The sequence below is a fragment of the Melospiza georgiana genome, chromosome 17 (assembly GCF_028018845.1).
Source record: "Melospiza georgiana isolate bMelGeo1 chromosome 17, bMelGeo1.pri, whole genome shotgun sequence".
NCBI classification, from domain to species: domain Eukaryota; kingdom Metazoa; phylum Chordata; class Aves; order Passeriformes; family Passerellidae; genus Melospiza; species Melospiza georgiana.
In genome coordinates this window covers 9,007,807-9,022,561 of record NC_080446.1, presented here as the reverse complement: position 1 = coordinate 9,022,561, position 14,755 = coordinate 9,007,807, and the positions used below count along the sequence as shown (strand labels likewise).

The window sequence follows — 14,755 nt, the reverse complement described above, 5'->3', positions numbered from 1 at the left end:
AATTTTCCACGTAGCTCTGCTTACTTGATTAACATAACGGCTCATGACACCAGACCATGGTATCTGTACTACCCCTGCAGAATTCCTGGAGGGCAATGTGTGCCATCCTTCTTGCTCTTCTCTAGCAAGAACTGCCACAGCTTTGCTACTGCACTATACCTTATTTCAGGCTACATTTACACCCATAATGTTTGATCCTGCTGGTTCAGCAAGGACCTTTCTCAATCCCACCTTGAGCAGCCCATTCCTGGGGCTGCTCTGGAAGGGACTCACACACCCTGGGCACACAAATGCTCCTCACCAGTTCAGAGACACCTCTGCCTTCCCACCCTCCCCACACTTTGGACATTTTCCCCTATTCCTCAAAAGCCTTTAGGAACCAGAGAGCAGCTTTGCTATTGGCAAGTGTCCCCTATTGCAGGGCAATGTGTATTTTATTTGCCATCTGTTAGAGGTGTGGCAATTCTGTTCATTGGCCAGTTTTCCTTATCTCTTCCACAAACCAATCCTCCCTCTAGGAGATCTCTTCTGTTCATGGGTCATGTCACTGCATGGCTGATAAAATTCCATCATCCCATTGGGAGATGCTCTGCCCAGGGGAGGAGCCAAGCATTCCTACCTGGATACAATCTGAGGTTTTGGGATGCCAGCACAGCTTCTCCACTGGATTTCCCAGAGGAACAGCAGCTGCCTCTTCCCCTGGATCTTCAGAGGAAGAGACTGCACCTTTCTACAGGATCCCTGCTCCAGCAGAACCAGCCCTGACACTGCAGGAGGGCTGAGCCACAATTCCAATGGGACTGCTGCCACCACCCTGACCCACAGGGTGTCAGGTTGGGTTCTGACTCTGTCAGGGTTGTTTTGGATTACTGCATTGTTTATTTTATTTTTTTATTTTCTTCCCTAATAAAGAACTGTTATTCCTGCTCCCATGTTTTTGCCTGAGAGCCCCTTAATTTCAAATTTTTAATAATTCAGAGGGAGGGGTTTTACATTCTCCATTTCAGGGGACGCTCCTGCCTTCCTCAGCACACACCTGTCTTTCCAAACCAAGACAGCAAGGTATGAGGGAATTCCCAATTTCAGAGGATCACAGCAAACATCCCGTTCCCCCTGGCCACCCTGACAGAACTGTGGGAACTCCACAGCCTGGATCAGCAGCACGGGCATCCCTGGGCTGCTCCCAGCCAAGAACTGCCCTTCACCCATCCCTGCTGTCATCCTTACAAGGCTCAGGGAAGTTTTGGAAGCCCAACCATAGAATTCTGCAAGCTGTTACTACCCTCAGCATTGTCCTCAAGTATTAAGAAAACCCATCCAAAGGTCTACTTGCAGATATGAGTGCTGAGTGATCATTAAAAAAATAAAACTTTTTTATAAAGAGCAATTCATTTTAATCTTCTAAACTCCAAGATTAAATTTCCTATTTTAGCGTCAATTATGAGTGTGAATAGCCCCATTGACTTCCAAAATCATCCCAAGTTCTGTGCACAGTTAGTGTAAACAAAGGGAATGACAAATGGTCATGGCAGTGTTATTCTGCAGTATTGAACTTCAAGGAGTCCAAACCTTGAAACTCTTTAGCAGTTTAGAAAGTGGCTGACTAATCCTATAACCACAAAGACAAGTTATCTCACTGCTATTCTTTTTTCAGTAACTGAATTACAAACCAAGCTAAAAGGTCAGCCTGTCTGGACAAGCAAGCAAGGGAAAAAAAAAGAAAAAAAAAAGAAGTAAAAAACGAGCACCTTTTGCTTTTAAAAAGCACTTGCTTGCCAGAGGTTTGATTAAATAGAAACAGCAGGGTTTTTTTCCTTCTCTAAGTGATTATGATTTAATTTTCTTAAGTAAGAGTACAAAAATACCTCTGAACATGCTAAAATAAATCATGTCATTAGGCCATGAGGATCTGGCTAGCTGCACAACTCAGCTATAAATTACAGGGCTGACCAACGTTAGCTTTTTCTCCTTTTTTTTTCTTTCTTTGAAGAAGAGCAATCGGTCAGAAAATGCTGATTCCTTTAAATCAAACAAAAATTTTTTACAAATCAATTTTTTTTTATAAATTCAGAAAAAACAGAATCCTTATTGGCATTCATAACAATAAGGTGCTTCACTTTAACAAAGTTCTTCTAGGAAGGGTACATATGTCCATAAAGGAGCTCCCTTCCAATTCCAGGTACCCTTAATCCCACTCTCCCTTGTCCTGAAGGATTAACAATTAAATTCCTCATTCAGGATCACCTATCCTGAATAAAGCAGAAGAACTGAAGAAGTAAGAATACCTGAACTCAGAGTGATTAATTCATACAATATTTCTCAGTATGAAATACAAATGTAACTGAAGTGGTAACCAATTAATTAAGACCAAATCAGTACCTGAATACAGCCTTTATTAATGGTGTGGAGTAAGAAGCATCATTAACATATCTGAAGACTTCACACACTCAAATCTGCAAGGCAGATTTTTAAACGTTTTCACTTTTAAGTGAAGGCTTAAAACACACAGTTCCACTTTCAAAGGCTTCAGACTACATCATCCATGGCAAGCAGCCATTGCAGCTTTAAATAACTTGGGCCTACTTATCTTAAGAGTATTAAACTTTATTCAACAAACATTTCTAAGTCTTAGTCTCCCATTTTAGTTGCAGCTCCAGGAGAGCTGCTGAAAGGGGTTTGCTTTCAGGAAGACTCCACATTGTCTACCCAAAAGTGAGGCTTATTTACAAAACCCTGGTCCAATGCTGCTCTGCCTCCCCCGTTTCACTCAGGGAAAGGAGGAAACAGCTGCAACTCGAAGGCAGAGAAGACAGGAAGGAGAATTAAAAGCTTTCTGAGAAAAAACTGAATTACACAGATTCCCAGGGCATTCTGGAAAAATAAATGGCTACATGTCCATGCAGTTGTCTTTAAAACCAGGGGCATGTGTTTAAGAGGCAAATATTTTTTGGGACAGTCCCCAAGTGAACCATCTCCACAAAACCTGTCTTGAATTAACCTGCAGAATTCACTGTGAAAGGTTTCCCAAGTTGTTCACTTTTACTCGTGTGTCCATTTATAACAATCCTGCATGATGGCAGAACACAAAACAAGAAGGAATTAAACATTCCTGAATAATATTCCTTTCAGACTGTATCAGTCTATGTGCATTAAGCTGCTCTTTCTCCCTCTTCCTGAAGGTGAAAGCTTTGATTATGAATCATAAAATGGTTTGGGTGGGAAGGGACCTGAAAGCCCATCCAGTGCCACCCCTGCCATGGCAGGGACACCTCCCACTGTCCCAGGTGTCACAGCCCTGTCCAGCCTGGCCTTGGGCACTGCCAGGGATCCAGGGGCAGCCACAGCTGCTCTGGGCACCCTGTGCCAGGGCCTTACACCCTCCCAGGGAAGAATTTCACCCCAATACCTGATCTAAGACACCCCAAGGTTACACACACACATTGCAATAAGCAATGCCTCGATGCTCCTGCAGGTTTTAAAGTGACACAAGAGAGGCTGCACAAGGTCAAATGCACCAGGTCCAGCAGCCAGAACTGAGGGAAATTTGCTCCTCTCACAGTTCATCACTTCAGGCACTTTTCCAGATGAGACCCTGCCCACTGGAAGTGCTCACAGAGGCCTGATGGAAGCTTCATCCCCTGACTTCTGCAGATGGTCCAGACTCCATCCCCCAAAGGCAACCCAGAGCAGCTATAATAAACTCTCCGTGCAAAGAGTCTCCAAAAGGAGCCCCTTTTTGGTACAGATGAGAAAAACCTGGACAAGCCTGTCTTTTTAAGCTACATTACCCTCTGCAAACATTTGCACTGACAGATGAGCTGGAAGAAGATTTTAGAAGCATTTCAAATAGATCTTGTTTCAGCAGCAGTGTTCTTTCTCTGAGGGAGATGCTGTGCCAAGAACGCATCCAGCCCTGAAAACAGATCTCAAGGCACAACAAGGCTCAAACAGGTTTTCTAAAGAATTCAGTGTGGTCAGAGAGCATTTTTCCAGCATCACACCTCCAGCCACCAATTCCTCTCCCCTTTCTCCCAAAGCAGAAATGCATTTTGCAGCCTGACCTTAACCATGCAGCAGCAGTGGAACAAACCCAATAATCAGAGGCCCAGGATGAAATTCTTTTAGTTACTTAGCTCATCTGCAAAACTTTCAGTCAATGTCTTAGCAGATTAAATCTGCAGTAGGCAAGGGGCCTCCAAGATAGTCCAGGACATTGAATTTACAAGTCTGAGTACTCTGATACGAAGTCGATTTCAGGTTACATTATTTCAGTCTCCATTAAGGGCTATGACCTAAGCAACAAACTACAGCAACTCATTTTACTTCCCACTCGCTGCAGGTTTCATCTAAAAGCCTCATGTCACAGAAGGCCTGCTATATACAAAAATATAGCAAAAAATGAAAATTTGACAGCAAGTTGTGGCAGTAAGTGCTTTGCAATCAATGTCAGTTTGCACCAAAGTGATAGCAGGTGGTGAGCAATGACCCTGTTACCAAATGGGAGAGAGCAGGAATCTATTCTCTTCCCCAGCAGAGACAAGAGTCATGTCTCTGAAGCGCCTTTTTCAATTTTAAATATTGCTAACAGATTTTTAAAACAAATGTGGTATATTCCTCTTTTGTTGTTGGTGTTGATATAAAGGGAATTTGGAAAGGTTTATCAAACCTACGTACACAGAACTCGCTGTGAATCACACTGGCCACAAATCCAATGAGGTTTGCAGTGAGGTTCAGAGTGTCTTCCTCATGCAAATGTTACAGAACATTCAAGACTACTTAAACAATAAAAGAGAGAAGCAAGCTGCTCCTGGGCTTATTTTTAAAAACATTGTTTGACTACAAGGTGACAGAATGAACCATTTGTACTTAATAAAGATGTCACAAGTTAAAAGTATTTGCTGGGAAGAACATACTAAATATGCTGGAAAGGTAATGCTTAAAAGAGAAATAAACAATTAACAGAGCTTTAAAAATTCTTGGCAGATGGCTGAAGAGAAAAAAAAAAGGAAATCCATTCAAGGAATGTCAGTGTTATGAATCAAGACAGGTGACATTTAAAACCAATGAATAAAACATCAGGAAAACCTGTCTCTTTTTATAAATCATACTTCACAGTGGAACTACATCTAAGCAATAACACTTCAGGATCCTCCTCAATAAGCAGGAGATACCATGGGGGTACAATTCAGGTTTGAAAGTTAATAATTGTCTATCCTGGACTGCCTCCTCTTGTCAGAAAAACAGTCCTTTTATTCCAGTTTGTTTCCCTCCCTCCCACAAAAAGGAAAAAAATAGTAGCCTTAATGCTCTCCCACAGAAAGAAATCTTTATTTTAGATCCAGCACAGCAGAAACAAGCAGCTCAAGTTTTCTTGCTTCCCAAGCAGGAACCTGCCCTAGTTCCACAGAGCCTGGACAGAGATATCCATCAGCCATCCCAGATCTGGCTTTATCTCTCAAACTGATGAATGCCCCAGCAAATAAGTTCACTTTATGTTCAAAGTAGGACTATTGGAAGAAGTCAGTGTCTGAGAAGTAATTTTTATTCCAGTCACCACTGGGAAAAAGGAGAGTTCATGATAGATGAAGGGAAGAAACACTTGGACAGAGAAATCCCTGAAGATTCACTCAAAGTGTTTGGTTCAGTCTTCAAAAAATATTATTGAAAAATGCTCTACTTTAACCAAACTTTTTTATTCTTCTACACAAAACTATATGTATTCAGACGGATTTTTTGAACAATCAATCTTCATTCATCACACAAGGGTCAGAGAAACTTGCTGTCTTAGACAATAAAGAATATAATCTAAGTTTCATAATAATTCAATAGAAGTCAGAAGATTATTTGATTTTCAGTGATGCTGTTTAAATGACCTACAAATGTGCACACTCTAACACAGCTTTTTTTGCTGCTGTCCAAGCAGACAGACTTTCTGGTGTCTCAGTAACCAACTCAAATTACCCACTTGAGTAATTTGTCTGGGAGAAAGGAGAAACAGAAAGATTAGTGCAGAGGCCTGCATCTGACACCTTTACCAAGCTGCTTAAAAGGCAGGAGTAAAAAGAAAATAAACCTAAGAGGATCACAGCAAAGTCAGGAAACACTGTAAAAAGACAAATTATAAAAAGTCACACACCACCAGCTTTCCTATATAATGCAAGTATTCCTAGCATCTGCCTTGACCCTGCCTCCTCAGCATGCCTTCTTCCTACTGCTAGCAAAGACCCAAAGGCCAATTCCAACAAAATAAGAGCCAATTATTCAGTCTGCCATCATTTTCAAAGCTGGCAACTGCACAGAAAATACTCTCAAGTTTTTAATCGATTGAACTTTTAAAAGGACAAAAGGTAGTAAAGCTATAAAGCATCAATATTAGATTGCTAACAAATGCTATCCAAATGGATGTTCAGAGAAACCAAAGCCGTTGGATGTTCCAGGTACTGGCAGACAACGAGCTGTTCACAAGACAAATGACACCTTCACAGACAGAATGCAATAAATTAGAGACTCTGGTCATTGTAAAGCAGCATGTGTTTACTGTTATTGATAAGCAATAAATCACCTGCCCTCCAACAGTTCCTCCCCATAAATCACTTGCAGTGAAAGAAACAGATGGTTCCAGTGTGCAGCCATTCCTGAGCAGGGCTGGGAGAGGGGCTGGGCTGTGCTGAGCCACGGCCACGCTCACTGCAGGTATTGCACAGGGGCAGGGGCTGCAGTTCCTGCACCTGGGGCTGCACTGGGACCGTGCCTGGGTGGTGCCAGGCTGAGCAGCACCTGCTGCTCCAGAGGGCATCCTCACTGCACCTCCCTTGCTGGAATTCAGGACATCCCTCAGGCTGTCCTGGATTGCTCAAACCCCTGCCAGGGGGCTCAGAGACCCTGGCACAGAGCCCAAGATGCCTGTGGTTATGATTATGACCCATGGAGCAAGCTATCAACCTTATATGAAGATCTGCAAGCCATGACACTTGAAGCAGAATGATGTTGAATTTATCACAGGGTGAAAAATAGATTTTTTGGGGTTTTTAGAATGGGGTTCAGGAGGCAAGATGGAGGAATCTGGGCGTGTCCAGCCTTTCTCCTCCTTCTTCTTGGCCTCCATCTTCTGCTGTGATGTTGGCACTTTTGGATTAGTTAGAAGCTCACTGTCTAACATAGGTGATAGGTATTGGGAAGTTATGGTAAATAATGTACACAAAGTTTTTTGTATAAAAAGATAACATCAGCCTGGGGGCAGGCAGAGTGCCTCTGTCTGTCCTGCTGGATGGACCTCAGCTAGACAGGAGAAAGAATTTTATAGATAAGGAACAATACACAATCTTGAGAATGAGAACTGAAGAGGCTCTTCAGCTCTCCTTCTTCAATGGGCAGGCTGGGAAAAGAGACTTTCTAACACATCTTGGGGTCACTGTGAGCAGCAGAAACCCCAGCACTCCCTGGCCTGGGTTCCAGCCCACTGCCATCCCCCGTGGCTGGGTCTTGCCTGCCTGGACCACACCTGACACACAGAGACTCTGATCTGCAGGCTGCTGTCTACCCTAAAATACAGAATAAAATACATATAAAAAATATACCATGGTCCTGGTGCTCTGGCAGCCTTGCTCTGAAAGAATTCAGTTTTCTATACGCTTCAATTTCTTGCTGTCACACCAATACCTAACTTGTCTAACCAGATTCACATTCCCATTTTCACTGCAAACAAACAGCCTCTTGTTCAGGCTAAACAAGCTGAAGACACCATTACCAACACACTTCCCTTTTCTACTGGTAAAGATATCAGAATTGGGTTTCCTTATTTATTTATTTTAAAAATCTGGTTCCAATGTAACATTTTGAACTACTTAGTAAAATCACAGAAATGAGGATGTGAATAACAACAGAGTATCCCAGGTGAGATCACCACAATCAATCACTGTCTCCAGTAAACAGAAAATTTTATTTTTCTTTACTACTTCAAGAAAAATAATTATATTTTTCACTCAGGGAAGAGGAAGGTTTGCTTTTATCTACATTATACTTGTAAAAAAAGAAAAATCTAAGCAGTAGCTGTTAAAAGCCCTAGCCAGAAGCTGCTTATAGACAGAGAAAATATCAGTTTCCTATCAAATAATTATAAAGGGACATACAGTTATTCAGCTATTTGAAGGAGACTGCAGTTGTAATACCAACTCCTGCAATTTAAGATCTCCAAAGGAGGCAAATATACTTTTAGAAATTGGACTTAATTAAATTTTAAGAGTTTCCTTGATGTTTTGCTTCAAGCACTTGTCAGACCACCGGCTTGGTGAGGCAGCATCCAGCTCCTACAGCCTCCAGCTCCAAGGAGCCCTGGGCAGCACAGGGTGAACAAACAGAACCAGAGGCCCGTGTGACAGTGTTCACAGGGGTCTGAGGATGAGGGAACAGACGAGGATCTGACTCCATGTTTCAGAAGGCTTGCTTTATTATTTTATTGCATATATTATATTAAAACTATACTAAAAGAATAGAAGAAAGGATTTCATCAGAAGGCGGCTAGGAAGGAAAGAAAGGAATAGGAAAGAATGATAATGAAATCTTGTGACTGACCAGACAGTCCGAGCCAGCTGACTGTGACTGGCCATTAATTAGAAACCATCTGTGATTGGTGTGAGACCAATCACAGATGCACCTGTTGCATTCCACAGCAGCAGATAACCATTGTTTACATTTTGTTCTTGGGGCCCCTCAGCTTCTCAGGAGAAAAAGTCCTAAGGAAAGGGTTTTTCATAAAATTTGTCTGTGACAGGCCAGAGTAAGTGGTGCACAGACACTTCTGAAATGAAGATGTCTCATTTCAACACCGGTCTGTTTTAAGGAGCACATTCCACACAGAAGTCACACATGGACAGCAAATTGTGGCCTGAGACTTTGGAAGTAGCAGCTGAAACAACTGGGAAGGGATCAACAGGTGGGCAAGAGCTGGGTGTGACCCCACAGCTCCTGCAATCACTGAAGCTCCTTCTCTGACAGGCAGGAACGGGACAGACAGACCAGACTGTTGATTGTACTTGGGGGCTCTGCCTGTGCCGCCCTGGCAGAAGTGGCAGCTGATGAGCTCTTGAATTCTTCCTCCCAATTAGAGCTAATTAACACCTCCTGCTCATCCTTTATTTCCCCCTGGAAAAATTTCCTAAGCCACAGCTCTGCTGCTTGCAGGACAGCCCTCCCCAGCAGCAGCAGCAGAGAAACAGCTGACACTGTGCACTGAGAAGTGATGCAGGCTGCTTTGGAGTGCAGGGAAATCACAGCAATCTTTCCTGCCCAAAGGAATTCCCATCAGCAGCCAGGGAGACACAGCTCAGAGGGAGCTAGAGGGATGAGCCAGCCCAGAGAATGGCACTCCCAGCATGGACACAGGGCTGGAACAAACACAGGCTCACTCCCAGCAGGGTGGTGGCACTGTGACCAAAGGCCACGGCAATTGTCACCTTCCACAGAAATGTGACAAACTGGCCACGTCTACTGCTTCCACTTCTGCAAAGCCTGACATCCTCCGGGGTATATTCTGGGTCCCCTGGATGAAGGAGGAATTGAGAATCTGACTCCATGTTCTTAGAAGGCATTATATTATATTATATTATATTATATTATATTATATTATATTATATTATATTATATTATATTATATTATATTATATTATATTATATTATATTATATTATATTATATTATATTATATTATATTATATTATAATCATATCATATGGTATCATATCATACTATATCTATCCTATATTATATCTATCCTATATTATATCTATCCTATATTATATCTATCCTATATTATAACCATACTATATTATAACTATACTATACTATATTATAACTACACTATACTATTCTATACTATATTATAACTATACTAAAGAATAAAGAAGGGATACAGACAGAAGGCTTAACAAGAATGATAATGAAAGCTTCTGACTCCTTCCAGAGTCCTGACAAAGCTGGACCATGATTGGTCATTAAGTAAAAACAATTCACATGTTGGATAAACAATTTCCACATTCCAAAGCAGCAAAACACAGGAGAAGCGGATCAGATAATTATTGTTCTCATTTTTCTTTGAGGAGTCTCAGCTTCCCAGGAGAAGAAATCCTGGCAAAGGGAATTTTCAGACAATATGACAGTGACAGTATGTGTTAGTTTTATTTTCCTAAGGACAGAAGCTCTGCTCCAGAGTGTCTCTGCTTCAATGAGAGGACCTGTGAATGCAGATCCTCTCCATTAAGCCAAGGAGAGAAGGATGGGCCCACATCAGGGCTGTTGATAATTGCAGGAATGGGAACAGGTCTGACTCACCAAGACCTTGCAGATGTAAGAAAATCAAGGTTTTCCCAAAAGAAGCAGCACACTTCTTAGGAAAAAGACATAAACCTTGATTCTGGTTGTTATCTTCCTTCCCAGCAGGATGGAGATTGCCAGTGCAGAAAAGCAGGAGTTCCTGCAGGGGAATGGCATTGCCTCCTTCAACAGCCCAGCTCCCTCCTGCAGCTCTGCAGGGCAGCACAGGGAGAGCTGCAGAGCAGGACAGTGCCTGCACCAATCCAGCTCTCAACAGGCACCCCACAAGGCAAGGAATGCTTGGCACATCCACAGGTGCTGGAATCAAAGAAAGCCTTGGAGCAAACAGCTCCAATTCCATCAGGACTTGATGTCCTGCAGCACTCCTGCCCTAATCTCTGTTAGAAGTTCATGTCCGACTTCACTTGACATCCAAAACAAGCCCCCAGGATGGCAAAAATTCACTGATAAATGAAAAAATATGACTTAGAATTACAGCAAAACCTAAGCTCAACACTACAGGTATTTTAAAAAACCCACAGCCACATCATGATGGCAAAATTGGAGACACACTGGGGCCCAAGTGCCACTGATTTTTGCCTGTGGAACCACACTCATGGAATAAAATTGAAAAGGTTTCAGTGTTGTCAAAGCTGCCACAAGCCAGGAGAGGCTGGCACCTGCTAATTTGCTAACAAAACAGGCTTTCAATAAAAGGATTACTGATGTAATACCTAACATTCATGAGTGGCTGATCCACAAATATGTGCTACAATGGGTTTGGCAACACTGAGGGCCTTTCAAGCAGGGCCAGAATAAAAACAAGTGATTGTGCTTTAACCACAAGTGATATTAGAATACTGACGTGCTCAGAGCAGTTAAAAGGCTTTTAAAATAGGAATAAGTAAAGGATTTGTTGTGTCTAAGGGCAGGAAACACTACACAGCTAATTTCCCTATATGTTACAGTACTACTGAAAGATTAAAGGGAAAAAATGTAGGACATTGTCTAAACAAATCTTCTAGCATTATTAAGTCTGTGCAACAGCATGTGACTAATGTTCACTGGCAAAATCAAATGCAACAACAAAAATTCTGAGATCTGATTATGGCAATTAGGAATTATCCATACAATGCAGCCTGCCTATTATCAGCCTACCCCTGCAGCAATCTCTGCTAGAGTTTGTTATGTTCTTCCTAAAAGCAAGAATTTTTGCCCATAATTAGTATTTTTCTCCCCACGTTAAATAAATCATAATGTTGTTGAAAATATTGTTCACAGTCAAACAGGGCTTAAAGATCCTTGCTCAAACATGAGAGGGGATAAACATGAACAGCATCAGGCACTGACTAATCATTTAATAACAACTTCCACCTCAGAAATCCAAGGCTGCAAATACTTTTCTGGAAATACTTTGGATTAATGCCATCTCTGACCACAACCAGAACACTGCCAAGCATCACAGTTAGGAGGAATTTAGGAGTTCATCACCTTTCAGAAGGGGATCTCTGGGTTTTCAGCTCTGCAGAGGATGGGGTTGACTCAATCTAACCCTCATCTAATGTGACATTGCCATTGTGATATAAATAGTGTCTTATTTGCCTGCTTCAGAACAACAATGTTAGTCAAGAAAAGGTCAAATGGTTTTGCCACAGGCAAAAAAAGAGTAAAAATCTTTTGTAATTTAATATTGCTTTTTTTTGGTTTGTTTTGGAAGACAGGAGACTCCAGGTGCTAGTCACACAGGAGGGAGAGGAATACAGAAAAGGAGAGAAGGCAAATTTATGTAGTCTGCAGTAGCAGAAAGCAATAATATTTCAATCATTTCTTAATGCCCAGAGGAACAAAGATTTACCTGGCATCTCACTGATCTCATCTCTACTTGGAATGCTGCAAACTGGAGAAAAAGGCTGCTCAAACCTGCCTACTTTGGCAATGCAGAAATTATAGCTGCAGGCAGGTCTAGGACAGAGGAACTGGATACAACTGATTAATGCCTTTTTTCTTATTCCACAGTGCTTATTACACTGATGCTTTCAATTAATAAATCATTAATAAGCATGACTTTTACCCATAGATAGTCATCAAATCAATCAATTTTTATCCAAATGGGAATAATCCATGATTTTAAGTCTTTGACTACATTATACAACGTGAGCTTGTACAAACCCTCAGATAAGGGCAATAAAAACACCCACGTTATTTATTAAAGCTGCTTTCAAGCAATTTTCTCATCCTACAGGAAGAAAAGCAGCTTTGTTCCAAAATTTATATGCAAGGCAGGCTGGTACATTCATACACAACTGAACTAGAGAAACACACAGAGCTGGGAAGTGAAATTTCTACAAATTCCTTCACAAAGGTGACCCAAAGGCCAATTTATTGCTCATTTTTATTGCTTCCAGCACAGTGGGAATCTGTGCACGTGGCAATACTGCAGTCCTAATGGAAATCAGTAAACAGGGTCACACACGTCACAAGAGTTGCTTTTCATGTTCTGAAAATATTTGTGGGTCCTGCTTGCTGGAAAGGGCAGAGAGCTTTGCTTGTGCTGCCTGTGCTGGCTGGGTGTTCCCTGCACCTACAGCTCCCACTCAGAGGAAATACACTGCTAAACTTGTTATCAACCCAATGAGAAAGGAAAATAATTACAGCAAATTTCCCCCTGGGCCATCCCCTGCAGACTATAAAAAACTCTGAAGATCCTCTGAAGCAGCCCTTGTCTCCTGGGAAATGCCACTCATTAAAAACCAATTGTTTATCATTCAATTAAGGTACAGCACGAGGTGAATGAGATAAATGAAGTATCTGACTTGACTGGAATGGTGTGTTGGGCCCAGGCCCTGTGAGACACAGGCAGCTTGAGGGTTATTTTTGCACAAAACTCATTTATGCAGTGACCAAAGATAACAAAGATAAGAGTGCAGAGGGCTACGAGGGAGGGAATGCAGGAGGTCCCCTCAGCTATTCTTTGCAGCCTGAGCAAGAAAATAAGAAAAGCAGGAGCAAAGACAACAAAATAACAGCAGTAAATCTATACAATCTACAGGAAGAGAAAGAAAAGCTCCAGCTGTTATTCCAGCCTTGAAGGGAGGCATCTCCCCGAGTTGTGAACAGCAGAGGGAATTTGCTTTGCACAGTTTGGGGGGTGAATATCACCAGCTACTGCCAGAGTGACAGCCTGAACCACAGGCAGGCACTGAAAGGGCAAAAAGTGCCCACAGTGAAAGATCACTGCAGAAAAATGAGGAGGGAACAATGCCCAGTATCTTCTGGCTTTGCGAAATCAAACATGAAATTTTACATCCTCACACACACACACAAAAACTGAAATCAAATTTATGAATAACGGGTCTTTCTTTGAACTTCTGAGAAGTTCCTGAAATTTCTGAGCATGTCAGCCTTAGGAAGAAAGAATGAAAATAAGGATTTGAAACGAGAAATGAAGACAAGCTTGATGTTTGTATAATAAAACAAAATCCAGTGCCAAAGCTTGAGAAAAACAAGGAAATTTAATAGTTCTAACGCTATTCTTTGTCAAGCACTAGACACTGAGGATTTGCATTTTCCAACTGCCATCTGGAATTATTTTTTTTTAATTGTAAATGCATAATGGGCAAGTAAAGCAAGACAGCTTATACCTTCATGTCCTCAGGCTTTTTTGTTCCTTTGTTTGCTTTTAAACAAGGAACGTTTACAGATAATGACTGGCTGTGATTACTGAGAAATACATAAAGAAAACCAGTTTTTCAAAATGCCCCATCCAAATGCATTAGCAATTAGAACCTCCTCAAGTTTCCATTAGTCTGTCAAAACAAGAAATAATCTCATGGCAGCTGACTAAAATTCTTAAAGATTGTCACACTGATTGAATTTCAAAGTATAGACTTACAAATTCGTAGTCTCCATCCTGTGGTACTTTCCAATCAGATGAATTTTTTGTCTGGCCAGAAACATTCTTCCCAAAGCTATTGATTTGATTCTCCTTCTCCTTCTGTTCAAAGTATTCAAGGAATGATGGTCTGGCTGGCTGCATTGTTTCATCCCTCCCTGGAAGCATTAAAAATAAGAAAAAAATTTGTTGTTTTGAAAAATACAATTTTGGTTATACAGCCCTATATCATACCCAGAAGTGATTTTATTTTTTTTAGCACACACTAAATCACACAGTACTGCTAAACCACTTGCTAAAATACTATTTTTCAGCAGCTTTTCCATCATAAAACTGACGGCAGAGAGAGAGAAAAGTGCAGAAGGAGAGCTGAAATCCCAGCACAGAAGTGATTACAGTGCTGGAGGCCTTGGCCTCTAGACCTGCAATCCATCCCTGCCAGAGCACTCCAGGTAACCAAGCCCATGCCCTGAATGCCAGAACGGAGCAGCTGCTGGCCAGACAGGCTGGGCTCCTCCATCCCAGCCAGGATGCACTGCTAAAGAAGCAAACTTCA

The 14,755-nt window shown here is 41.7% G+C and overlaps 1 protein-coding gene across 2 annotated transcripts in view; it reads right to left on the bottom strand.

The window, feature by feature from the left end:
• The window catches only part of STK4 (serine/threonine kinase 4), a 48,675-nt gene that overhangs the window by 10,874 nt on the left and 23,046 nt on the right, over nt 1–14,755 (bottom strand). For both annotated transcript variants that reach the window (XM_058036368.1, XM_058036369.1), the window contains one exon: nt 14,200–14,357. In XM_058036368.1, coding sequence (XP_057892351.1) covers nt 14,200–14,357 — 158 coding nt within the window. The remainder of the gene's footprint in view (nt 1–14,199; nt 14,358–14,755) is intronic.